The sequence below is a fragment of the Heterocephalus glaber genome, unplaced genomic scaffold (assembly GCF_053883595.1).
Source record: "Heterocephalus glaber isolate CG9 unplaced genomic scaffold, H.glaber_assembly_v1.0 deba00001588, whole genome shotgun sequence".
Lineage (NCBI taxonomy): Eukaryota > Metazoa > Chordata > Mammalia > Rodentia > Bathyergidae > Heterocephalus > Heterocephalus glaber.
The window spans coordinates 253,710-281,128 of NW_028258366.1; the positions used below are offsets into that span (position 1 = coordinate 253,710).

The 27,419-nt window shown below is 41.2% G+C and overlaps 1 protein-coding gene across 1 annotated transcript in view; it reads left to right on the forward strand.

Annotated features, from left to right (window-relative positions):
• The window catches only part of LOC101714416 (mineralocorticoid receptor), a 170,017-nt gene that overhangs the window by 84,226 nt on the left and 58,372 nt on the right, over positions 1-27,419 (forward strand). Inside the window, exons 3-4 of the mRNA XM_004875121.3 lie at positions 14,261-14,605; positions 16,023-16,167. Coding sequence (XP_004875178.2) covers positions 14,261-14,605; positions 16,023-16,167 — 490 coding nt within the window. The remainder of the gene's footprint in view (positions 1-14,260; positions 14,606-16,022; positions 16,168-27,419) is intronic.

Here is a 27,419-nt window from a genome sequence, read left to right on the forward strand (position 1 = left end):
TGGTTTCTGGCCTTAGGCTGTTTCACATCGTTTATCATTAGGAATTCTCGGATATGTGCTGTTATTTTTCTTAAACACTATACATAGCTTTTAATCAGTATTTATACTTTGGAGAGTAAGTATATCTAAATCCAAAAGCTCAAATTATCTATAATTGTATGCGGTCCTTATAAATTCTTCAAGTATACTAGATAGTATATCTTACAGCTTCTTTGCAAAATTTCTGATCTGTTTTCCCCATCCTTTAGCTTCACACATTCCTCTAAGCTCCTCCCACATAAAAATTCTGAGGCTGACCCTGCTAACAGGCTTTGAACTCAAAATGCTGAGACCCAGTGTAGATGCCAGCTGGAATCTCAGGCCAGCCATTCATCTTTCTGGCATTTTATTCTATCTAAGTTAAAAATGAAGTTAAACTGGCCATTTTGTGGGGGCCCTTCCGCTTCTAGAAAGGCTGCAGTTCCTGGAACTCTTCACAGTTTGGGCACTGAAACCTCAATTCACCGGCCACTGGCAGAAGGGGAAGCTCTCAGTTTTCTCTCTGCATTCCCCACAGATGGGAGGGTCAAGGCCAAGGATGTTTCCCACCATCCCACCCACAGAAGGGAGCCCAGACTGCTGTGTCGCACTCAGTGATGTGGCCTGGGCCCTCGGATCAGGGATACCCACGGCCTCTTTTCTGCAGTGTGTGTCCGGAATGTGGGTCTGCTAGGAAGCGAACAAGGTGCCCGCCTATTTCTGCTGTTGCTTCTCCCTTTTTCATCTCCTAAGACTGTCCCAAGGTTAGAAGAGGCAGAGTGGCCTGCCAGCTTGCTGCCCATCCAGGGAAGCCAGTAGCAGGACCCTGGCCACAGGCTGCCTGATGCTCTGCCGTGGTATTCGGCATGCTCCTTCCTGGAGGACACTTGCCTGGTACTCTTTTTGTTTTTTAACCGGGTGGAGCTGGGTTGAGCCTTGGCTTGAGTTGATTTGTAGATAGACTAGCCTACCTGGGGTTTGGGGAGAAACCTAATGGCCTCCCTATTTCTCTTAAAATCCTCTTTGGATAACTGAATGCAGTAGCCACATTAAATAATCTTAACTGGTTGGAGAGGATCAGCAAAGTATTTATCCATTTGTTTATTGACTCTTTCCTTCACTTTATTCAGTAAGTACTTATTTAATGCCTACTGTGTGCCCTGCAAAAAAATCCTTAGAAAAGGTCTAAACATAGTCCAGAGACCAAATGAATATAGAGTATGTCATTGTTTTGGACAGGGTCCACAACCTTAATTCTCCATGGTCCTGGCTGTGAAGGCAGACTATCTAAATCCAAAAGAGAAGTCCTAACCCTAACTACAGGCCCAGAAAGTACCACTAACGGACAGAAACGGTTGAAAGGGAAAACTGTAGGCTTGCGTTCTCCCTGTTCAAATATGGGGATTAAAAATTATAATGGGGTTTAACAATTATGTTTCATCCACTTGAAAATATAACATGAAATTGGCCTTAATCTAGGTCAACTGGAAGGACTGACTCCCAGCTATAGCCGAGTGCCCCACTCAGGTGTAAGAGCCCAGGGCTACTGCCATACCAAGGGGGGCTGGTTTTACCACTGGACTCCACCCATCAAAGACCCTAGTTTGAGCTCCACAGAAGAGTGTCTGATGAAGGGATGCCTTCCTTTCGGACACAAACAGAATCCTAAGAAGGAAATGGAAAGCAAACGGAAAGAAGAAACAAAAGCTGTTTTTGTGTAATTTCCTTATTGTAAACATGATGTTACTTTAAATAAATGTCCTCAGAAATCCTAGTAGAAGGAAAAGGCAACTAACCTTCACAGAGATGAATGTCAGCTGGCTCCTTTTCATCTAAATCTATGGTTTGATCTCTTATGTGAAAGAATACAGATTATGAGGAATCGCTACAAAAAAAATCTCTTGAAACGTCTAAGTTTCTTTGCAATGACTTAACATCTTGTTTATTAAGAACTTTAGACTTTTTTTGTATGGCAAAATGATGTAAATGTGAAGAATACTTTTGAAACTAAGATGGAAATCGTGTCCTTTTAAAGAAGCTTTTGCCCACTCTGATGTGCTGAGTTTGGCTTGGAGACAACCACCAAAGCTCTGGAATTTATACTGCGACAGATACCAAGTGAAAACACAGAAGTGAGCCTGTGAACAGAGGTGGGCCTGGCGGCCTTGGAGGCCCCTGGTCCGGTCCTCAGCAGCTCCCCGGTGTCCTGGCCGCATGGAGCATGGTCAGAGCGCCTCAGCGAGCCACAGGACTGAGCCTGGGGACAGAGGACAGCTGAGACAGAAACCTGAGGAGCAACTTCAAGAGGGTCACTCACGTAGAAAAGTCCAGTTCGTTTGGCTCTTGCTTGATCTGGGAGTTAACAGACCAATTCTCCTGAAGAGAGAACCTAGCTTAGAAAACTTCTTTTTCAAGTATATGCAGCATTGGCTACTATTAATTCTTAATTTAGCTGTACTCTGATCATGTCGGTGGAATGAAATGCAGAATAATATTTATTTAGAATGGAGAAAACATTAATATTTGTTTTCTCTTCCCTCCTGTGGATTTAATCCTCCTCCCCTAACTTGAGTGTCACTCTGCTAATTCATTACTGTATACTTACAATATTATGCTCATCCTTTTCATATTAGTGTTAGCTTCTAACCTGAAGACTTTTAAAAGTTCCATTTGGCTTGTTTGTTTTGCATTTTAAACGTTCTTAATAGTAGGATCATAGAACTCAGAAATACTTATCATTTTCTGTATTGTACCAATTGTGAAAAATATATATTTTTGTATCAGTTCACAGGCCAGTTATTTCCTCTGTGTGTTTCTTTCACTCCTCTTCTTACTAAGCAGTTTTAATGATTTTCAGTCGTTCAGTTAATCTCAACACTGGTTGTCTCATGTAAAACTTGCCCAACTTACTTTCCATATAAATAATATAGTTCAATTTAAGATGATTTTTAATAAAACATGCCTTTAAGTAATAGTCTTGAAAAAAATAATGAAACTTATAATGACGTAGCTATGAGTAATTATCATACAGAAAGAATATTGAACCAAGAAGGTAGAAATATGTTTAAGAAAATTAGTGTTGGAGATTAGACTAGTCTCCTACTAGTCTGTATATTTTTTCATTCCTTCTCAATGGTTTTTATTTCTTAGGTCTATAAATGATAGTAATAATTTAAAGATATCTACAGTTGAATTCAGGCAGCTTCCTTACTTGCCTTCGAATTTTCAGGCGTGTTCAAGTTGGAAGGGCCCTGGGCAGCATCAGAGGACCAAACACAGGGACTTTGGTGGTAAAGCAGCAACAGATGCCTCGAGGGAGAAGAGAATAGTCAAAAATGTCTAAAAAAGTGATGTACAAATGAACATTTAAGCACTTAAAGAATATTCTGAAATTTTTGTGAAGAAAAATACCATTATCTGGTACACGTATTTCCTTTATACATCTGTTTGGTGAACACTTTTCGTTTGTGGAGCTGACGGTGGAACCCAGGTCTTCGAGAACGCTAAGTACACACTGTGCCACTGAGCTTCACACCCAGCCCCAAATGCTTATTTCTCTGTATCATAGTTACTTAAAAAACATGCTGCTTGAGTTAACTTCTAGTCTGAGAAGGTGTGCATGGGTTCTGCCCTGTGGGTTTTCTACCCAGCGTGTGTTCTAGCATCTGCCTGGTCCCGTTCACCTCTGACTTCCGTAGCTCATGCGAGATCCTTGGAGGGCACAGGCAAAGAAGCAGGCACTGTAGTCCATTTCCAGGTCACTGCCTTTTGCCTCTTTCTCATACTATGTTCACATCCATGACCTTGTTACAACAGTCATGTTTTTTCATAAACCACTCTTAATGAGTATTTACCTCGCATACCCAATGAGATTGTACTTCTTGTAATAAATTCTCTGCTCGAACATATGCCAAGAAAGCCGCCCTAGTAACTGGTAAAGGAAGTCAGTCATCTGTTAACTAGCTGGTCCCAGTCACCCTAGTGTTGGTTTCTCTATTTTAAGTGTGTACGTTATAAAACTACTTAGAGGTTTTGCACACATGTGTTTATCAATCTTCCACATAGTAATTTCCAGAGATTATGAACAAAGGAGGTAAATTATCTGTATTTTTCAAAGAATGTAACTTGATTTAAAAGATATAGATGTCTGGAAAACTCAGTTATCAGTTACATGGAGAATGTTAGGAACCTTATGTTTTAATTAGAAGTAGAAATGTTCTACCCCCAGTCAATTCTAGATTTTAGACAGACTGACTAGTTTGAACTCTGCCTTTCTAGATTTCGCCTCCTGTTGGAACCAAGGTGTCATAACCAGGAGCAAAAGCAAAACCCTCGGATTGTTGTCCACCACGCAGTACCCCCCCCAAGTGTGCAGTAGAGTGCTGCCCAGGGGTTAGCAAAGAAAAGGCCTCCTGTACAGGCCCAGGTCATTATATGCCTCCAATTTGAAAGGCTCCCCTGTCAATAGACATGGCCCAGTGCTCACCTTAAGGTAATTGAGACAAGTAATTTTGGCTAATGATGCTCTTGTGACCCCTTTGACCTCCTGCTTAGATGTCTACTGCAAATGTAATGGGGTTTCTTTACTGTAGTTCCCATATCCTTACAGTAAACGATGTCCTTCTGAGTCTAACCCCATAATAACTGTGAGTATTGTCCTTCATAGTCTCCAAATTCACTTCACTCCATGTATAATGGTGACAACGTAGTACCTACCTCATAGGGTGCATAGGAAAACTAACCACGAAGACTTAACTACAATTAAGATCTACCTGAGCACCTTTACTGTTAACTCATTACTATTTTCCCCACTGATAAACTTGTGTATGTTCACAGTTAGGGGAAACCAAAGAATATCCTTTGTTGTTGTTTTAGTGATTTGTTTTGTTTTTGTGGAGCTGGAGAGGGAACCCATGGCAACTCATGGAAACTGACAAGCACTCTGCCACTGAACTCGATCCCAGCCCAAGAAGCTAGTGTAAGTCCAGAACTGAGCATCTAGTCCTGTACCTTTAATGATGAAAGTACTTCGAGGGGTGAGGTAAGGGGCTGGGAGAGAATCGTAGAGGATTTACAGTGGCTTTTTTTTCCCCCCATAGCACTGAATTCAAGCACGTATTCTGAAATCACAGTATTTACCCTTTGTGCATATTTTGGAAAAAATATTTCTAAAGTGATCTCTTAGCACACTTTATAAGAATAAAGGATTTACCCCTGTTTTTCAGAGAAATATGAACCAGAGAAGCTCATTGCAGACAAATGTAATGCTGGAATGTACATTGGAAGGTCTTATTTACTTCCATTCTAGGGCCACCACATCTCTTAAATTGCTCTCTTCTACCTTCGGGCAGAACTGCACTCAAGAACAGGATGCCTGCCTGCCTAACCTTCAGTGTTTTCAGAAAGAATATTACATGTTCTTGCTGGTAGTGCATTCCAGGCCCTCTCCATAACACATTCCAGAATGCTTGGAGGAAATTCTCCTGATGTCTAATCTAAATCCCTTCTTCTGCCCTTTTAACCCTTTGTATCTCAGCTTGACCTCCATGGAGACAGGAAACAGATATTCGCCATGATTTGCCAAATGTTTCTTTTCAGTTTTCAAAACTGAAAACTGTTGGGCTTGTCATTATCTTCAGTCTTCACTCTGGAGTAGGGAAATTCCCCATGTTTTTGCACCTTTTTTCTTTCATGTTTTCTTCAAGGCTTTGTGGATGGAACATTTGTCCCTTGGGTACAGCTCCCTGTGATTCCTCCCCTACGTGTATATCTGCACAGTGATGCAGGGCACAAGTAGGAGTTGTCACACAGAATGAAGCCATTGTCCACAGAACCTGGCTGTGAGGCTCCAGCCACCTCCTAGCTCTGCCACTACCTGCAGTTCCTCAAAAGAGCTGCCAGAGAGGGGTTTAAAATCACCTCAGCCCCATCTGTCAGTCAAGTTTATGTATGTGTGGTGGGGAGGGGCTGTCTTGTTTTAATCCAAAACCATACCAGGTTTCAGCAGAAAAAGGTTCTGTTGGAAGTTTCTCCTTTGCTCGCAGCTGATCACCAGGAAGTGATTCCTCAGACTGGTTTCTCTTCCTCTGAGGCTCTTGCTAGACTTCGCATACTCCCCAGCCTGGCCACACCTTGAAGGCATGTTGTCCTGTTTTTAAAGACCTGGCCCAGGATCAAGCTTTCCTACACATGTCTTCATGCATACACACATCCCTGAGTCTGTCATCAAAAGAAAAAGAATGAGAAAAAATAATATAAAAATAATATAATTACACAAAATATGCCTTAAAAATAATCATGTTCGCTATCTAACCCCCGGAGCCCTTTTCTGACTACCTGTCTCAGATAGAGAAGGCATCAGATTTGTGTTCCGGGGAAGCCATCCTTGTTATTTTCTTAGCAAAACCAGAGAACCCCTGTCCGAACTCTCTCTTACTCCCACAAGCCTCTCTGCTCAGTTCTAGCTTCTGCCCTCCTCACGTGGGTTGGTGGTGGTTGATTCTGGGTGGATCGCCATATAGAAGGATCGCCTGGTCCACTCCCAAATCACACCAAAAGCAAGTCTGGATCTGGTAAGAATTACCACAGAAAGCACAGGAAAGTGTGAGTCCCCATGAAGAGATAAAACAACTTTTCGCCAAATACATGGTCAACACCCCTATCCAAAATGTATCATAGTCTGCTTTATAAAACTAATTCCCTTATGCATTCACCCTCCCTGAGATTGTAATCTCTGATCATGGCTCAGATTTTGTTAATCAATGTTGGATTGCTCCCAAAACAGGATATATCCTACACAATGAGTGGCTATTAGTTATTGACTAAGTATTTGATAAGCAATTTCTGCCACAGTAGGAGCAGCATTTTATTTATTATGGACATAAGCAAAGATATCTATGGATAGCTTTATATGCATTAGAGTTTAATATATGGAAAACCACTAATTTGGAATATCTTTTAAAATGATCAGTTTGGCTTTGGGTTTGACCCAAATCCATATTTTCTATGCTAAATCAATAATGATAATGCATGTTAAATTGTATGATCTGGGAATGCTTAAAGAGTCTTTTGGAAATACCCTATTTTCTACCCTGTTAGCCACTCTAGTAGTGTTTATAAACGATTGAAATGCTACTTCCTTAAAAATCAGTTGAGAAGCTAATTTCTCATTCATGAAAGCAGCTTGTCCGTGGACCCCATCCTCTTAGTGCGTGGACCCCATCCTCTTAGTGCATGTCTCCTTGAGAACTAGTTAGATGCTCTTTTTCCTGTCAACACAAATTAGAATGGTTTTGCTCTGCCACCTCTTAAATCTGAAAAAGAAATGACTTTCTTTCCTTTGGTGTCATGACATGGAAATATTCACTTGTGCCCCATCTCTCAGAGGATTCCTCCTCTGACAGTAGAAAGACAAAGTGAAATTGTGGTCAGAAAGCTCAGTCAGGGTCATTCGGCAGAAACCAGTGGCCCAGGTAGGAGCGTGGTGAGGGAAATGGTCTGTGGAGCGAGGAGGATGGGAGAGATGCTGTTGCTCTCCTGTGGGCTGTAATTACATTCGGCCTATGGACAGCAAGGTGCTTATTCTACCGTAGTCACAATAGATGCTGTCTTCCTCTTCAGTGTCCATCATCTTACTGTGGGATGCAGCACCAGACAGCTGTCATTATACCACACAAGTGCTTGATCAGAAGCATATACAGCCAGTCATATCAGCCTCAGGAGGCAGGGCAGACAGAACAGGGAATCTCACCACGACATGTCTCAGGACTTGGGTGACTCTTGAGACCTCATGGAACGTCTTCATGGTCCTTACCGAGTCTGACCAGGGTGATCCCTGCTTGTTGTTCCGCATGTTGGTCAGGTAGAAAGCAGGGCCTCCCAGCTGCCAGCTCCTGAGGCAAGAATTTATGGAAAAATCAGTGGAGGTCTGTCTCCTAGCAGTGCCAAGAGAAAGTGGCTGCCAAGGTGCTGCCAGTAATTAAGGACTTGGCATCCGAGGGCAGCCACGAAGAACATACTAGTTACTGTAGCTTCCAGGCTGGACAAATGAAACTCCTCTCTCAAGTGAGTTGAATTGGGACTGGGAGTAGTTTTAAGCATGCAGCCTGAACACACACACACATACACACACACCTGCTGTTGCTGGCAGGTCCATTAGGGCTCCAGCCACCCAAGACCTTAAGATTTCCCAAAGCCAATGGCTATTAACTCCACATTAATTTGTAAGGTGCTAAATAGTGGTAAGACCCCCAATTTAGGTTCACTGATGCTTTGGATAATAAAAACATGTTCATTAAGTATCTTTAGCCAAAAATGTTTCTGCGTAATTAGCAAGTCTTGTAATTATACACTTGGATTTGAAGCTTGAGTTAATCTTAAAGTATAAAAAAATACAAATTAGGTAAAGAGGAAAGGATTAGAAGAGAGACCGCATGGCATAGAAGTTAAAAGTGTCTGCTGGATTCAGATCCTTGTTCTGGCATTCACTAGCTCTGCAGCCCTGACAACGGATTTCATCTCTATGCTTTCATTTCTTCACTTAAAAAATGGAAATAACAACAGTGCCCAGTCACAGGGTCATGGTGAACATCAGAATGCTCACAACATATATAGCAAGCACCTTGAACTCTGCTCGGAACCTAAGTGCTGCATAAATCTAGCTTGTTGTTATTTTAGATGTGACATTTCAAGAGTAACTCCACGAATGGATTATTACACCATAGAAATTTTGAAAAAGAATAATAATTAGCAACTCAGAAATCTATCTTAAAATATCAGAAGCTTGCCTATGTTCCCCACAGGGAAGCAAATTAATATGTTGTGTATGTAATAGTTTGTTAAATTTATTAACATTTGAAAATGAAATAAACTTATTCAATAAACATTTGTCATTTACTATAGGCATTATAGGATGTGATATGTTATAGGAGTATATAAGACACTGGCACTTTTGAAGAGCTTGAATTTAAGAATACAGCATCTATTTATTAGAGCAGTATAAAACTGCCATGCATTTTTAAAAGGTTAAACTATGACTAAAATAACTGTGACCATATTCCCTGTGATTTAGAATAGTTATTGGGTAAATACACTTGGCTAAAGAACCTGCACACTGAAGATATTGATTACCTTGAACTAGTTAAGTAACTATAGATTACTCAATACCAGGTGTCCCGCATATATTTGCAAAAATCACAGCATAAAGATAAATGTAACTGAAATGAAACATGATTCTGATAATCTGCTTAATATGTTATGCTACAGAAAACAGCATGATATGTACATGCTAGAGAAAACATTAAGTGTTCTTCATGATATATCTTAGCATTGACTTTAAATCAGCCATGAGAATAAACACAGAATTATAGGCCTATGGCCTAAAACAAATATGAGTCTTATAATTAATTTGCAAGAAAGTATTACTTTTAATAAAATTTGAAGATATCACCTATGGCTGCTGTTCCTAGTCGATCAAATTATGGTTATCATCAAATGTAGTCTTACAAAGGATGAGAACATTTTAATAAACTAGAATATTTTTAACACAGAATTTTGAGAAAGAATGAAAGTGATATTGACATATTATATCAGACATTAGTAATCATTTCTAACATGTTTTTAGCCATTTATCTGAGACAGGAGATGACATTATCATTCCGTTTTTCAGATGAATCAACTGAGGTTTAGGAGAAGTTATATGAACCAGAGTTGATGACTGGTATACACCTGTTTTTCCCTGGAACAGATTTGTCTTCCTCATATCTTGTATAGAAAGATATAGTCTATAAATTAATGATGAAATTTAAATTTTTTGGTTAATGTTAACCTCCTTAGAGACAAGAATTAGGTCTTATTTAACTCTTAAGCCCATTACAGATATTTAATAACTGTAGCAGATATATCTGTTGTTTGATGGTAGCTTGTCTTACCTGAATTATAGGTTTTTCTGTGATAGATATTAATGGCTGTCATTACAAATGTGAAAGGTTATTTTAAAATCAGATTCATTGGTATTGTGCAGCTCTGTTCTGTGTTGAATTTATATCCTGTAAGTTTGGGTTGTATGTTAGGAATAAGTAGAAGTGCATGGTTCTTCAAGAATTTTTGAGTAAATTGAAAACATTACAGTTGAAAGTAACTTGTTACCACAGCCCCAACTTAATTGGGCACTTTTGACTTTTCTAATTTTATCCATTCCTTCATTCCTCTTCACAATTACCTACCCTTCTGTATTAGTCAGCGTGCCAGTGCTGGGACAGAACGCTGCATGTACACAGTCTGAAGGGGAAAAGGAAGAGCTGAGCATCGTGGCACGCATCTGTAATCCCAGCGCTCTGGGAAGCTGAGGCATGAGGGTCAGAAGTTTAAGCCCTGCCTGGGCAACTTAGCAGCTTGGTGAGACCGCATCTCAAAATAAAAATATAAAAAGGGCTGAGGGATGCAGCTTAGTGGGAAGGCCTTGGGTTCAATCCCCAGTACCATAAAACAGAATAAATGAAAAATAAAGGAGAAAATGTTTATTTCATGTCATGCTTTCAGAGGTCCCCTGGGGTTCCAAGGCAGAAACATCATGGCGGAAGGGCCTGACCGAGGAAAGCTGCTCACCTCGTGGCGGCCTGGAAGTAGAGAGCAGGGCATGAGCCCAAGGACAAGAGCACAGAGAGTCCCCAGTGCCGCTCTCCCATGAGCCACCCAGACCCACCCATAAGTCTCCTGGGCATCTCTCGAGCCAATCAAATTGTCAGTCGCATTAACCATCACTCGGTGTACCCATCTCCCTCTCCCGGTGCTCACCGTGGTCGCTGTGAAGTCATTCAGCTGGGAGCTGTATTTTGTATACATGAGCTATATGGCCTTGGGCAGAGTCCTTAACCTCTCTGGTCTCAGATTGCTTATAGTACCAAGTCAAAAAAGTGTTGAATTGGTTAATTTTGATGAGACCTTTATAGCAGTACCTGGTATTCGTAAGCATTCAACACATTTTAGCTATTTTTGTTTTTATCATGGAACCCATCTCTGTCTGCACTCAGTGCAGTTTCGTGAGGCCTTTCCCAGCTCTTCCCCCACAAGGCTGCACACCTGTTGAGGACAAGGTGAGGCTTGATCATACTGCAGATATCAGCTGGGTCCCTGTAGCCCTCTGCTTATAGACACAGGCAGTGAAGATCAGCAGAACGGATGAATGAGCCATTTATTAGCCAAATACCCAAAGCAGTAATAACTGAGCTTTGTAGGTTTTCTCTCAGGAAAAGATGTAAAAGGTAGTGTTCCTATCGTATAACAAGACTTCTTTAGAAGGAAGGACAAATGCTTTAACCAGTATGTCAATATTTGATTGTAATTTATCTCATGTACATGGGCCGATCAAAAAATGTGGGTGAAGGTATAGAGGGGCCTTGTCTCAATCTGATGAAAGCCATTTATGACCAATCTACTGTAACATCCTATTAAATGGGAAAACCTGAGGCCTTTCCCTCTAAAACCAGGAACAAGACAAGGATGTCTACCATCACCACTCCTGTTCACCATATACTCAAAACATTAACCAGAGCAGTAAGGCAAGAGAAAGAAAGAAAAGGGCTATATAGGAAAGGATAAATTCAAAGTATCATCATTTGTATATGGCATGAATCTATACCTATAAGACCCTAAAAATCCCACCAAGAAACTCTTAAAATTAGTAATGAAATTAAGCAATGAGGCAGGATACAAAATAAACACACAAAAATCAATAGTGTTCCTATCCACTAATAATGAACTCATTGAGAAAAAAAATAGGAAAACCATACCATTCATAATAGCATTAAGAAATATTAAATACTTAGGAATTAACCCAATCAAGGAAGTGAAAGACCTCTACAATGAAAATCACCTCATTCTGAAAAAAGGAAATCCAGGACAACATCAAAAACTGGGAAGATAGCCCTTGTTTCTAGGTAGGCAGAACCACCATAATCAAAATGACTATAATTCCAAAGCTGATATAATAGATTTAACGCATTAGAAATCAAAATACCAACAGCATCTCTCACAGATCTAGAGAAAATAGCCCTAAACTTCATGGGAAACTAGAAGAGACCCAGAATAGCAAAAGCCATCCTGGGTAACAAAGCAGGAGGCATCACAGTCCCAGATTTGAAGTTAATATTACAATGCTACTGTAATTAAAACAGCATGGTACTGGCACAAAGCAAGCATGTGGATCAGTGGCACAGAATAGAAAAAACAACCCCAGGCACATTCAACTATTTGATTTTTGACAAAGGGCCCAAAAACATACACTGAAGAAAAGATGGCTTCTTTAATAACTGCTGCTGGGAAAGCTGGATTTCCATGCAGAAGACTTGAGTTGAGGCCCATATGTATACCATGTACTGAACTAAAATCAAAATGGATCAAACATCTAAATGGTAAAACAGAAACACTTAAAAAATAGGTCCAACTCTTGAAGACAGGTATAGGCAAGGACTTTCTGATCAGAATCCTAGTGGCACAAGAAATAATACCAAAACTCAACACATGGGATCGTATCAAATTAAAAAGCTTCTGCACAGAAAAGGAAACAACAGAGTAAAGAAACAAACTACAGAATGGGAAAAAATTTTGCTTAGCTATCCTTAGACAGAGGACTAACATCTAGAATATATAAAGAACTCAAAAAAAATATCTAAAGTAAAAGACCCAGTCAAAAAATTGACAACTGAAATGAATGGACATTTCTCAGAAGAGCAAGAACAAATGGTCCATAAATACTTGAAAAAATGTTCAACACCACTGGCCATTAGAGAAATGTAAATTACAACTACATTGGGATACCTTCTTACCCTAGAAAGGAAAGCTATCAACAAAAAATAAAATAACAAATGCTGGTGAGGCTGTGGGGAAAAAAGGAACTCTTCTACCTTATTAGTGGGAATGTAAACTACTACAGCCGCTATGGAAATCAGTGTAGAGATTCCTCAAAAACCTAAAAATAGAAATTCCATGTGACCCAGCTGTGCCCCTGTAGGTATCTTCCCAAAGGAGTTAAAGTCATCATATCACAGGGATACTTGCATACCCATAGTTATAGCAGCATCATTTATAATAACTAGATGGTGAAACAGCATATATGTCCATCAACAGATAAATGAATAACGAGAATATATTTATATGCAATTGAGTACTACTTTGCCATAAAAATAAACTTGAGGCATTTGTGGGCAGATGGATGTAAATTGAAAACATAACGCTAAGTGAAATAAGTCAAACACAAAAGCCTAAATGTCACATGGTTTCTCTTATGTAGCTCAAATTATATACATATATAAATAAAGAACAAAACAGAAGATGAAGAAAATTGTGGGAAGCAAAGAGAAGTTCAAGTAACTCCCCAAATTCTCTATTCCTTTGTTTCAAACACATTTCGATATGTATTCTATTTTGTTTCATTTAAACTTCTAGTTTCTCTTAATTCTTTGAAAAGGGAGTTTTGTGTTTTTACTTGTTTGTAGGAGAGTCTTTTTTTGTCTATGATTCGAACTCTGAGTAACATTTTGGCCCTTTAATATTATAGTACATAGTGTATTGAGTATTGTTATCCTGTATTTTGTTAGGAAATTTGTTATAAAGTAAGAAGAGTACTTTTTAATATTGTCTTTATTAATATCTACTTGTGGTACATTAAAAAGTAGGGTGTCTTTGAATTTAAAAAAAAAAATACAGTAAACAACACATTGCCATGAATCCCCCTCAGAATACTCCCCTGGCTTTGAACACATTCACCCCACCATTTTGCCACTTTCTGAAGCATTTCTGGAAGTCCACTTTGGGGAGTTGTGTTTAAGAGGTGTGATCAGAAACATGGTTGCTGCTGCTGCTGAGTGCGATCTCATAGAAAAGTGATCTTGTAAAAATATTATGGCTTGTTGTCATCCACCTGATCTAGCACCCTGGTGCTGGCTCTTCCCTAAAGACAAGATAACCATGAAAAGTAGGCATTGTCAGTGGACTCATGACGTCAAGTGTAACTGACATTCTTGAGAGAGGACTTGCAGAACTGCTTCAGCAAACGGCAGGCACAGTGGGATAAGTGTGTGTGAAGTGAGGAGCGTTTTGAGGGGGATTCATGACAGTATCTCTTGTACTGTAATTTTTTTTTAATTTAAGCATTCACTCCCTATCGTGATCATACCTGTGATCACAAAAAAAATAATTTCCAAAGATCATTTTCCTGTGCCTTGTCTGTGATTTCTCTTAACAGCTCGAAAGTCAAAGAAGTTGGGCAAGTTAAAAGGCATTCACGAGGAGCAGCCGCAGCAGCCGCCCCCTCCGCCCCGGCCCCCCCAGAGCCCCGAGGAGGGGACCACGTACATTGCTCCGGCGAAGGAGCCCTCGGTCAATACAGCCCTGGTTCCGCAGCTCTGCACCATCTCTCGAGCTCTCACCCCGTCCCCGGCCATGATCCTGGAAAGCATCGAGCCGGAAATTGTGTACGCGGGCTACGATGGCTCCAAGCCAGACACGGCGGAGCACCTGCTGTCCACTCTCAACCGCCTGGCCGGCAAGCAGATGATTCAAGTCGTGAAGTGGGCAAAGGTGCTTCCAGGTAGGACTCCTCAACTCTCCGCCACAGCTTGCGTCGCCATCTGGACGCATCGGGGCGATGGTCTTCGCCCTCGGGATTCCCCGGGCTACGTCCTTGTATCACAGCTGGAAATTGACATCCAATTGATGCGGTCGGTCGGCGTGTAGGAAAGTCTGGTTTGGGCTCATTTCTTATGACAGTTTGGGGTTCAGGATTCTAGCGTTACATTCCTTATGTTGGTGATTGAAGTGGGAATTTTATCCTAAACGTGTTAATAAAGTGCAGTGCATTCTGTTGGTGCAAACACGACGGAGCCCGATATTAGCAGCTCAGAGTTGGGGTGCTCTGGGCACAGGTCAAGTAAGCGCAGGCCACCCCACATCCTTAAAATCGCCTTTGCAATTCCTACTGTTCAGTCATTTTCTAGGACACAGGATTTTATTAATAAGGCCTTACTAATCTACAGAAGTAGATTAAGTGTAGGAATGTTATCAGATTGTCTCAGTCTGTGAATCGAGAGCTGTTTCCTAGCTGATCTATGGTCAGGCAGCAGCCACAACACAAAAGTGTCCTGGGGCAGATCCTTTCAAGTGAATCAGCCCCGGTGAAAGTCTACAGCAGGAAGAATAGCTCGACGCCATTGGGAACAGAAGGGGCCAGAAAGGAACAAGAAAGCTGTGAGATCACTTACTGAACTGGGTGCCAAGGATGCCTGTTCTATGATACGACATTGTTAGCAGACACGGTACAGCAGCACAGGCCTATAATCCCAGCTACTCGTGAGGCAGAGACAGGAGGGTTACGAGGTTGAGGCCAGCCTGGGCAACTTATTGACTTGGTGAGACCCTGTCTCAAAATCTTAAAAAAAAAAAAATTTTTTTTTGAAAGTGCTGGGCATGTAATACAGTGGTAGAACACTTTATGCATGAGACCTTGGGTTCAATCCCTACTACCTACCACACTAAAAACAACAAAAAGTCAACATCTAGTATTTTCCCAGACTATGGGAAGCAAGAAATAATTTTTAAGTACCACAGAGTCATGAAAAGTAAAATCCTTTGTCATTTGTATAGACATGCAGATGTCAGCAGTTATTAAATTACCCTCTTAGTGTGATTGTGTGGGGCTGACGTAAGTTTTAAGGGTAATGCAGATTCTTTCAGTCTGACCAAGAGATGAGGCTGCCGTTCTACGGAATCTCACTGAACTCTCCAGTGTTGGTTAGATTTGGCCGTTCACACTCACTGAGCGTTTCAAGTGAATGTAAAAGGAAGCTGTCTCCGTGGCCAGGCATGTGGGGAGCACAGCGTAAATGCCTGTGGAATTGATTTGTGTCTATTAGAGAAAGGTGGCCGTGTGGGGCAGACTTAAGAAGCTTCTTCCTGGAATGTACTTAAATGCTAAGTGTATTTCTGTGATTAATTGTTCTGTTCTTCAGGATTTAAAAACTTGCCTCTTGAGGACCAAATTACCCTAATCCAGTATTCTTGGATGTGTCTATCATCATTTGCCTTGAGCTGGAGATCGTACAAACATACGAACAGCCAATTTCTCTATTTTGCACCAGACCTAGTCTTTAATGAGTAAGTACCTATTAATTAGCCCTGATAAAACAAACTGCAGAATTATTCGTTACACTCTTGTTTTGTTAACTGATTTCCAAACAGATGTGCATGTGTGAATGACTCTAATGAAATGGGCATTTTGTAAGAGTTAAAAGTCTATATTGAATTTAAAAATCACTTTTTAGAACATTTTAATGTACGCACTTCTGGGTGTATATAAATCCTACATAATAGTATGTGGGAATTGTCCCAGAAGAGGGATAATCCAGTTGGCTCTAAAAACTCAACTGGTACAAAGCCACAATTAATAGAAAACAGTCTCTTTTGGTATCTACTGCAGTTGGGAAGACTATCGAATTTCTAGGAAATGTGAATGTGTGAAAGTGCCAGTTCTTGTGAGCATTTTATAATAGTTCTTTTGTTAACTGTATACAGCTGCTCAATGTGTTTTCACGACAATCATAATTATCCTTCTTTCCTGTCACCAAAGAAGCCAAAATGTTATTCTGTAGTGAAACATTTTTATTTTATGATGCATTTTAAAAGATTGAAAGAATTCTAATAGATTTCTCTTTGGCTATGAATTCTCTCCTATTTTAAGTTTGTATTTTAATAGTGTCTGAATTCCCCATTAGCAGATTTCATTTATGTTTATATTCAGCGATGCTTCTTTGTAATTGTTGGGTCAAGAAATATTTAAAAGAGGACGTTGGAATTATGATAGTAACCAAGCCATATCCTAACAGATGGTGCTCTCTCTGGAGACAGGAAAATGGGGATTTTAGAAGACAGAGACAGATGACAAATGGGTTGATGATAAAAGATAGACACAGTGCCACGGTACCTCAGGAACATCCATAGCAATCTACCTAAGAGCACCAATTCCCTTCTCAGTGTACTGCTGAGATAATTTCATCCCCAAGAAAAATAAGACTATGAGTTGGGTCTCGAGATGGCCTCTCTTTTGGCAGTTAGTCAGAAAGAATCATTCTAGTATTGCATAAATTTTCAGCAGAAACATGAAGTAAAGCCAAATAACTGGCCTGCACATTTTAATTTACTTGTTTTCCTCAGTAATCAGCTGACACAGTATTAAATAGTTAGTTTTATAAACCAAAAGGAAAAAAATACTAAGGAAGGTTCTAGTTTCTAAAAGGGAATGTGGGTAAAAAAAGAATCTTAGTGCCCACAGAGTATGTACATTTGAATTTGCTTCAGTAGAAGTTTACCATGATTCATTTAATCTTTTTCACTGGATCTGTCCATCTTTCATAAAACAACGTGAAATCTGCCCTAATTCTTACATGTGCAATTCAGTGGCATTAGTTAACATTTGCATGGTGATCCATCTCCCGTACACTTTCATCATCCCAAATTGAAACTCTGAACCCATTCAACTAAGATTCTCCATTCTCTCCTCTGCTAAACTCCTGATAAACTCTAGTCTGTGAATTTGCCTGTGTTCTGCATGTCTCATGTAAGTGGAATTATAAAGTGCTTGTTCTTTGCATCTAGCTGATTTCACTCAGCATAGTGATTCCAGTGTTTATATTATAGCAGGTATAAACATTTCATTCCTTTTTATGGCTGAGTAATATTCTATTATTCGTATCCATATCTTCGGCATCCGTGTTTTCCATGCTTGCGAATTGCCCTACCAGCTCCATTTATTTATAACCTCAGAATCAGTCCTCTCAGTGTATTAGCCATCATTCACTCACATAGTTGCCCAAAATTTGAGTCACCGAGAGTGCACATTCCAGCAGAAATCAAGTAAGCCAAGCTCACATCCTGCTTGCAAGACAGTTTGTTGTTGTTGGTTTTTTTTTGCCTTCTATTTAGTGCTACTCTTTTTGCATTTTTGTGCTTTTCATTGGTGGTTTCCCTGTTTCAAATGGCCTCAACATAGCACTCAATGCTGTCTGGTGTCGCTAAATTCAAGAAAGCTGTCACTGTGCCTTACAGACAAATTATGTGTAAGGGCAGCTTTGTTCTGGCCTGAGTTACACTGCTGGCCATGAGTTCAGTGACACTGAATAAACTATGCATATTAAGGAAGGGGTCTCTGAACAGACACACACATAGAACAAGGCTGTGTATGGATAGTTGACCAAAATGCTGTGTCCAAGGCTCCATGGACCTTGATCCTTTATTTCCCCTGGAAGGAGTGGCTCAATACTTACTAATTCGGGGTTCAACATGACTTTCTGGACTATAGCTACTGCAAATAAAGAGAACTGACTACATTTTGTTTCTCCATTCATCTCTTGGTGTCATATTGGTTGTCATGTTTGGGTATTATGGCTAATGCTGCCTTGAACATGGATGTACAAATATCCCTCAAGATATCTATTTCTGCTTTCAGTTTTTTGGACATATATTGAGTAGAACTGCTGAGCATATGATAATTCTATGTTTTAATTTGGGGGGAACTGCCAGACTGTTTTCCACACTGCAGTTGCTGCATTTTACATTCCACTAGCAAAGCATAGGGTACCGATTTCCCCATATCCTTGCCAACACTTCCTTTCAGTAGGCAGGCTTGCAGGTATGGGGTGGTGTCTCATTCTAGCTTTGATTTGCAGTTCTCTCGTGACTATTGGGGCATCTTTTTACATGGTTATTGGCCGATGTCTATTTTCTTTGGAGAAATGTTCCTTCAAGGCATTTGCCCGTTTTTCAGCTTGTCTTACTGTTCTTCAATTGAAGAAGTTATTTACCTATTCTGGGTATTAAATCCTCACAGATATATGATTTATAAATCTTTTCTCCCGTGTGTAGGTTCTCTTTTCATTCTCTTGAAAGTACCCTCCGATACACAAATTTCTTAATGTTAATGAAGTCCAACATATCCTTCTTTTTGTTGCCTTTAGTTGTGGCGTCATCTATTAACTCTTATTTGTCAACCTCTGAGTGTAGAGGGTCTGAACAACATACATAATTGTAAGAATCTTTTTCAACAAATGAAACGTAGGAGGAAGCACATTCTCTTTGAATTTTTTAACGTCATCTCCCCAATGAGGTCACAGACTGTTTTAGATATTTTTGAGGTTCCAGCACCTGGAATTGTGCCTATGGCATAGTAGATACTCTGTAAATATTGCTGAATAAATAAATTATTGAACAAATGAACCAAATAATCCATTCATCAATCTGAAAGATTTCTTAATTTACATTTATAATATGAGGATAAAATTCCTGATGAAGGATTGTAATATGTACATCCATTTTTTTCATGGATGGAGGAATTGCTGTATTTAAAAAGAGGAATAAAATATAGTCGTTGATGTTTGTGTTGGCCTTCAGCTTTGAAATGAAACTGCAAGTCGCTAACAGTCTTTCTCTTCAGCTGCATTTTAGCCGTATTTGAGCTGAAAGGCGGGAAGTAGAGAATCATAAAGGAAACAGCCTTTCCGATTTTTTAGTAAGCACTGGAATGAAAATGAATACTTTAACATGGAACTTTTCTTATTATAAACTCAAAACTTTTCAATATCTATTAAATGATTATTCAATTTTACCTTAAAACAACTTATCATATATTGTTACAGATCACTGCAGCTATTCACATTTCTTACCAGTTCAACACACACTGAAACTCTTTCTTCAGCCTGTAATGAAAGTTTTCCATTTTTTCTCCTGAAATGAAGGCTCAATATTACCCTCTTTTTGAAGCCTTAGCTGATACTTTAAAATTAAAAGTCTACTAAATGCATGTGTGTGTGTGTGTGTACATATATGTGTGTGTGTGTGTGTGTATATATATATATGTATGTATATGTATATGTATGCCGCGTTGAGAACAGGCCAAGCGGAAATGAGTTTGGGGTAATCTTTCACTCTTCTCGCCTGGGCCTTCTGTCGTTTGGTCCCAACACTAAGAGCGAGAGAGTGCAGAAGTCTTCATGTCACATCCCAGCCTCTCGCTGTGCGTTCCAAGCAGATGTCCACGGGAGAGGGTCCACTCAGGGAACTCGTGGCGAGGTGGAGTCAGCCCACGCTGTCCTGGTGTTCAGCCCCTGCTGTGTGACAGCAGCACCATCAGAAAAGGGGATGGTTGAGTCGTCAGTTCTTCCATGTTGTGTTTTCCTGGGCTGCTCGTGGTCGCTTCGGTGTTCCCAGTTGGGGGATCAGTGTGCTGCCATAGTGCAGTTATCCCCAGCGAGGGGCTCTCCCTGGGCGGCCCTCCATTAGCACGGATCAGTGAGGAGCTCCTGGAGCCCTGGCGGGGAGACTGAGTGGTGGATGGTGGATGCAGTGTCTGTCCCTGCTTGGAGGGAGGCCTGACCCTGGCACCCTCCCAGAGGCCTGGAGGCCCAGGCTTATTATCCAGTGTCTGCCTCCTCCCCCACCCCCCTTCTGCCTTTCCTCCTGCCCTCTTCCCGTCTCTTCCCCCCAGTTACATAGGGAAACGCTGTCTTTTCTTCCTTTCACTGAGGAAACAAGTAACTTTTGAAATTTCCATCTTTTTTAAATTTCTGGGTAAATATGTGCGAATAAACTTTAAAAGCACAAAATCCTTTTCCCGTGCCTTGTCCTTTCATTGGACCCTACAGAAACCCAGGGAAACTTAGCAGATGGAGGCCCCAGTCTACAGGGGGCATCATGATCATTGCATTGGGTGCATGGAGCAGAGCAGCAGCCCCTTCCATTGTCCACCGCGGTGCTCAGCACAACCTGCTGTTCACCCGCCTCTCTGCACTCTGCCTGGCCCTGGACATGGTTGAAGATGAGAGTCCTCGATAAAGAAAATCCGTGTGAGAAGTGGAGAATGGCCAGTCCTTGCCTGCAGAGGGCAGGAGCAGCACGACAAGGAATTATGTCTCTTTTGCACAAAAGTGGGATGCAAAGACCAGTCTCCCCGCCTGACAGAGGCTCAGCAGAGGGAATGCGGAGAGGCCTGAAGAAGATTGGGAACCTGTAAACAAGTCATTCAAGTATATAGGGGACATTTCCTTCCTGCTTTTTTAAAACACTGTTTTTCCCCTTATTTGTCTAGATATTCAGCAGAGGATGTAAGAGGAGGGAAATCCATAAAAGAAATGGGTGCCACACGGCTGCTGAGTGACTTTTCGCATTCAGGGTTCCTAAGGGGCAGGAGAAAGGTGGAAACCCTGAAAACTGAAACTCTGGATTCACACTCTAACTCAGTGCTTCAACTGTCTTCATTTTCGCCAAAGCCTGCCTCTCATTTTGGCCACTCTTGGGATATTAAGAGCGATGATGCTGGTTTGGTCCATTCATTCAAGTGTTTCTTGAGCAGCAGCATGGTATCCACCCCTGTACCATGGTAGACCCTGAGAATAAATAGAGCAGAAAATGAACCCAAATTCCCTTCCTCTGTGGGGCTCCCACTAGTGGTCAGTTGGGGCAGCCAAAGCGGCAAAGGCAGCAATGTGAAGAAATCCTGCAGGATCAACAGAGAAGCAGCTCAGGTGACTGCATTATCCCATGCACAGTGACAGCAACAACAAAAGGAGACCGGTATTCTAGACAGTGAGATGGAGCTGCAATGAATTCTCCCCGGGGTTGGCTGGAGCCCTGGCTTCGGCACATTGACCTCCTGGGGGAGCTTTGAGGAGCTCCAGCCCGTCACACCTGCTGCTCACTCCGGGCAGGAGACTGGCTCTTCCCCACTCTCTTGTCTCTGTTCAGAATATTCCTTATTTGGACAGACCATCCCTGACCACCAGATTTGGACCAAAGCTCTCTGCTCAGTCCCTCCTCATTCTCACACTTGAATTGTCTTCCTTGTAGGTCTTCTGCCCCCATCATGCTGCCCCGGGTAGGGCAGGAGCCTGGCCTGTGTGGTCTACCTTTGCATTGCCAGCATCTAGAAGACTGCTGGCATTAGGCAGTGCATGTCGGACTAATTAACTTTCAAATGCTCTTTTCAGCATTATTTGCTGCTGCCTCTCAGCATAAACTGTGCTTCAGCCAAATCGCCCTCTCTCTTTGCTTGGTCCTGTCTCCATGGCAATACCTCTGCTCCTAACATTCTTCTCGTTTGTCCCTGGAGCTCAGTCCAAAGGATACTTACTTCCCTGATGACTGCTCTTACTGTAAGAGTGACATCAAGAGTTGGTCCCTTCCCCAACTCATGTGAACTTAATGAAAGATTCATTTTTGCAGACTTCTCTCTAATTTTACTTTAAGAAAACTGCTTTAGGTTAATATTTCTTGCATGATGTTTCTTGTAGTGTACTTGAGAAATTTCCTAAGGAGTTAATGAAGCTGGGTAATTGCCAGTATAGTATGAAATTAAAGCAAAACAAATATGAGACTGCAAATGGAATGAACTGCTTAAGCTATGTGTAACTATATTGAGGTCCCATAGAACAGTAATGATGCAAGAAATATAGGCAAGCTTTACTCTGGCTAACTAGAGGGAGCTGTTTTTCATTTTGAATAAAAGTCAAAAACAGTTTAAGAGTGTATGTTATCTGTTAAAGGCGTGGTGCATCTAGTATTAGCATATTGCTTTTTTCAGTTAATGTGCTCAAGGGGTTTGATCTCTTCAGCTGAAAATACTCTTCTTTCCAATGTAAAATAAAATCGAAGTCAAGAAATTGAAAATTTGACGAGTAGAGAAAAATGTTTTTCTGCAGTGACTGTGTTGCAAGATTAGGGCAGGTTACCAGGAACGAATTAGTCAAAACCAAAGAGGGATTCTGGCTTCCTACCTGGACACAAATCACAAGACACACAAAAAATGGTAACTTTGATGGCACCACCCTGACTGGAAGAGGGGAGCGGACTTCAATATGTCTTGATTTTATGAAAGTGTTTTCTGGACTTGCATCTTTGCACACTTCCAGAGTCCAAACTGAGCCACATGATTATCCTTTTGTCTCCTGTCACAAGCAGGAGATGAATTTGGTTGTATATTGTCTCCTGTGCTCACCCACGAGCCCTAGCCCTATGGAGAAGGGCTGTGAAGAAGTTAGTTTTCCTCAGACTTTGGCATTTGATTCTATTTTGAAAGAAGCAAGTGGAAAATGAAAGGAACAAACACAAAAAGCTCATGTTTGTGCCCATGCCTCCTTATTAGTACACATCTGTGCACTTCGAGCATTAGTGCAGCACAGGCCTCTTGCTCAAGCCCTGTACACACTCACAGGTATGGCAGCCTTGCCTAAGGACAGCATCACGTGGGGCATCTGTGCCCCCTTACCTTGAGACAAATGCCCCCTCAGTGGAATCGATGGGATTAGTAGTTTATAAGCTTCTCACTATCTTTTTGTGATGGCTGAGATGGCATTCTCCACTACCTTGGACATCACAGTGTGGAAGTAATATCGAGTAGTTTATGGGGAATTTGAAGGATTCGATCTGAGGCTGAAATCTTACAAAAGGTGTTATGCTAATCACCATCTCCAGTAGATTGTTTAAACCTCTCAACTCTGTGAGGCAAGAATTTATTTTCCCTCTTGTTTTAGAGATGTGGAGACCAAGGTTCAAAGTTTTGAACTCAAGGATCTCTTGGTCCAAAGGTCTACATTTTCCAGCTATTGAGGCTTCTGCATTGACTGGAGTTTGGCTTTTCAGGCTGCTCCAGTATAGACTGTTGCAGCCTCATAATGGTTTCAGATCCTGTGTATGTTTGGAACTCTTTCTTTCTTTCTTTCTTTCTTTCTTTCTTTCTTTCTTTCTTTCTCTTTCTTTCTGTGTTTTCTTTTTGTGGTACTGGGGATTGAACTAAGGACCTTGCGCTTGAGAGGCAGGCACATTGTCACTGAGCTAAATCTTCGGCCTTGGAACTCTTAGTAACCATGTCGCATCTCTCATAAAAATTATCTTTTAAGGTAGGTAAGAACTTGCCAGTGTACCAACAGCATAGGTGGGAAATAAGATGTTCATAGAAAAACTGGAACTGTGGCTCACCGTTGACAATACTTCTTCAAATCTGTTTTGTTTTCTTTTGGATATCGTGGCAGTAGTTAAGAGCTCCACTGTGGAAGAGCTGAGGCCCAGTCCCTAACTTTGTTGCTGATGACCTTGATGATGTCAAGTAAATGAGTTCATTTTGTGAAGTCTTCATTTTTCTCCCACAGAATAAGGAAATTGGAGTACATCAGTGGCTTGCAGATTTCCTTCTCAGGATCCTCTCTACACTTAAAATCATTGAGGATCCCAAAGACCTTTTGTTTGTGTAAATTATACCTATTGTTACCCATATTAGAAATTAAAACAATTTTTAAATGTATCCGTTTACTTCAAATTAACAATAGCAAACCATTGCAAATTCTACAAATAACACAGTGGTGGCTCACTTCACAAACCAGAATCATGGAAAAATTAAGTTTGTGAACCGAGGTGTCACTATATAACATATAAATATCTTTTATGAAAAATAGCTTCTTTTCCAAAACAAAAAAAAATTAGAAGAGTACGACTTTGTACTTTTTTTTTTTTCTTTCTTTTTCTTGGTACCAGGGATCTAACTTAGGACCTTGCACTTGCGAGGCAGGTGTGGCACCACTGAGCTAAATCCCTGGCCCCACTGTTTGTAATTTTGCCAAGCCCTTTAATCTGCCTCCATTGAAGACAGTGGCATCCTCTTATCTGCTGCTTACATTCAGCCTGCTGTAATGGGTTGTTCTGGACTGCGCAGATGAAAATGGTTCAGCCTCACACAGATGTGAAGTTAGGAAATAAGGAAGGGCTTGGGAGTGCTTGAAGTCCCTCTTGCTGGACTTTGAGAACTGCTGGCCTAAATAATCTTTAAAACCCAAGCCAGACTCTAACTCTCTTTGGTCTTGGGGAAGCCTCACTTGAGACCTGGATCTCTTTCTTTACTCAAAAAAGAGTTGATAATTTATATTGCAGGCACCAGAGATTCAGAGCTGAGTAGAATAGAGCCCCTGCACCTAAAGGAGTCCAGGTCTCCTAGCAAAATACCCACTGAACCTGCCATGTGCCACCCACTGTCTTTCCTGTGTATTGTATCATTTACAAACAATCATAAGGAAGATAGTATTATTACTATTTCATGCACAATGCATATGCATCAGGCAGAGAGAGGTCCAATAACTTACCCAAGAACATGTAGCCATTGGGAGATGCTCTCAGGTTTGAGCACAGGCTCTGTGTCCAAGCTCAGGCTCTTTTTGTCCTATTGCATCTTGGCTCATCTACAGCACAGTAGAGACTAAAAGGTTCCAAAGGCCCCTTCCATCTCCCCATGGTTTACAGTAATGTAGTAGTTCTATTTTACAAGAGTGCTACTTTATTCTTGCCACTATAAAAACGTGGTTAGAATGAAGTTAAAAAAGAAGACAATATTATAAATGGATTTCCTAAGTCACTTCTCCTAATGTGAGATTAAATCTCTCTCTCTTTTTTTTTTTTGGTGTAGCTAAAAGTTTATGAAAAAGGACTAGCATTTTTTTCAGTCAGTAGTAAAAATGATGAGTATTTACAATATGCAGAGCACCATGGTCACTGTTGTAAGGCATCTAAAGAAGTGAATGAGAGTTTCCATCCTCCAGAATTCTGTATTGCAGCTGGTGATTACTGGACAAGTGAGGCACAGATGGGTGAGTAGAGCACTAGCAAGATGAAGCCAACTGACAAGTGACAAATTCATTTTGTAGGTGGGTGCTTTAGGAATTGGAGGAGAATGTGATTGTTCTGGACCGAGGTGGTCAAGTAGAGCCACCTGGCATCGTGTCTTGAAAGGCCAGGCTGTCCTGCCGGAGGGTGGAATTTGGGTGCCCATAGTAAAGAGGAAAGGATGAGGCAGGAGTGAGGAAGGACCCAGCAGAATGAGGCTGAAGCTGTCAAGCTGCAGGGCAGGAAGACTTGTGGTTTTACATGTCCCAAAGCCAGCGGGCTGTGCTTTCTTGCTTTCCTTTTGTTCGAAGTTTCTGTCTTCCTTACTATTCTTCTTCTTTCGTTCCTCACTATTCAGTCCCGCACCAGCTAGAATAGACAGTGACTACTTCCCCTTGTTATTCTTTTCCTTCCTTCCTTTCTCTTTCTTCTTGTTTTCTTTCTTTCTTTTTTTGTTTCCAACTGGCTGGTCCTTATCTTCTCTTCTCTTTTCTTTCTTCCTTTCTCTTTCTTTCCTTCCTTCCCTCCCTCCGTCCTTTCCTCATCTTTCCACTTCTGGTTCATCCTTTTCTCTTTTTTGCTCTGTAGCTCTTTACTATTTTCTTGTAGAGTACAATGATATCACCAAATCTTTTATTTATTAAATAAAAAGTCCACTTCCCACTTTCAAATTAAGTGTATTAAGGATCTTATAGACTTTTCCAGAGGGAAGAGAACTGGCGAGGCAAAGTTACTTTTTTACTCCAGGATAAACATTTGTACTGTTCTTCAGAGCGGTTCTTCTAAATGAAAAACTTTTTCTCAGAGCCTCACTCTCGGTCTTAAAATCATTGAAATTTCTGTTCCCAGGAGTGCTTGATGAAATGATGTTGCTTTATTGCTGCTGTTGTCATGACTAGTTTCCCTGACTGCTTGTCTTAGTCCACTTATGCTGCTGCCGCAAAATACCTGAGACTGAGTAACTTAAGACCAACACACATTCACTGCTGAGGCTTCTGAAGGCTGTCAAGTTGAACATTGGTGTCTGGGGAGAGATGCTGTCTGCTTCTGAGATCTGCTTTGTGGCTGGGGCCTCCGGGGGAGAAGCACTGCTTCCTAACAGAGATGAGAAGTCTGAAACTGGCCCCTTCAAACCCATTCCTAAGGGTCCTGATACCATGAATAAATACCTCCAGAAGGCCCCACCTCCTGATACTATCACACTGGCCAGAGAGTTTCCGCATAGAAATCTGCAGGGCACACCTGCAGACCCTGGTACTATTATTCCTTTCCCATGTTGCAGAAACTGCTGCCAGCTGACCGGTCTGCCCCCCCCCCACACACACACGCACGCACACACACACACACACGCACACACACACGGGTCTTTCTGCTGAGCACTGTAAGAAATGAGGGACTGGGGCTGCATTCACTTCTCTCTTTTGTGGGGTTGCCAAGAACTAGTGCTTCGTGGGGCCTAGAAGGGTCCTCCTGCCTGCCCCACCATCACAGGGGCTAACACTTCTGAGGTGCTAACCTTACACTCCTGGTCCTAAGCTGTAACCACCAAAACCCAGCAAGTCATTCATTGTTGAAGAGAAACTATATGGCCACATAGTTCTACTTGGAGAAAGTGCACAGAATTTCAAAGGGGAAGATTAGAAAATGTCCGATGTATATTTCGCAGCGATCTTGACCAATGACTTTATAAAGGTGGATAAAGAATTAAGAAGTAT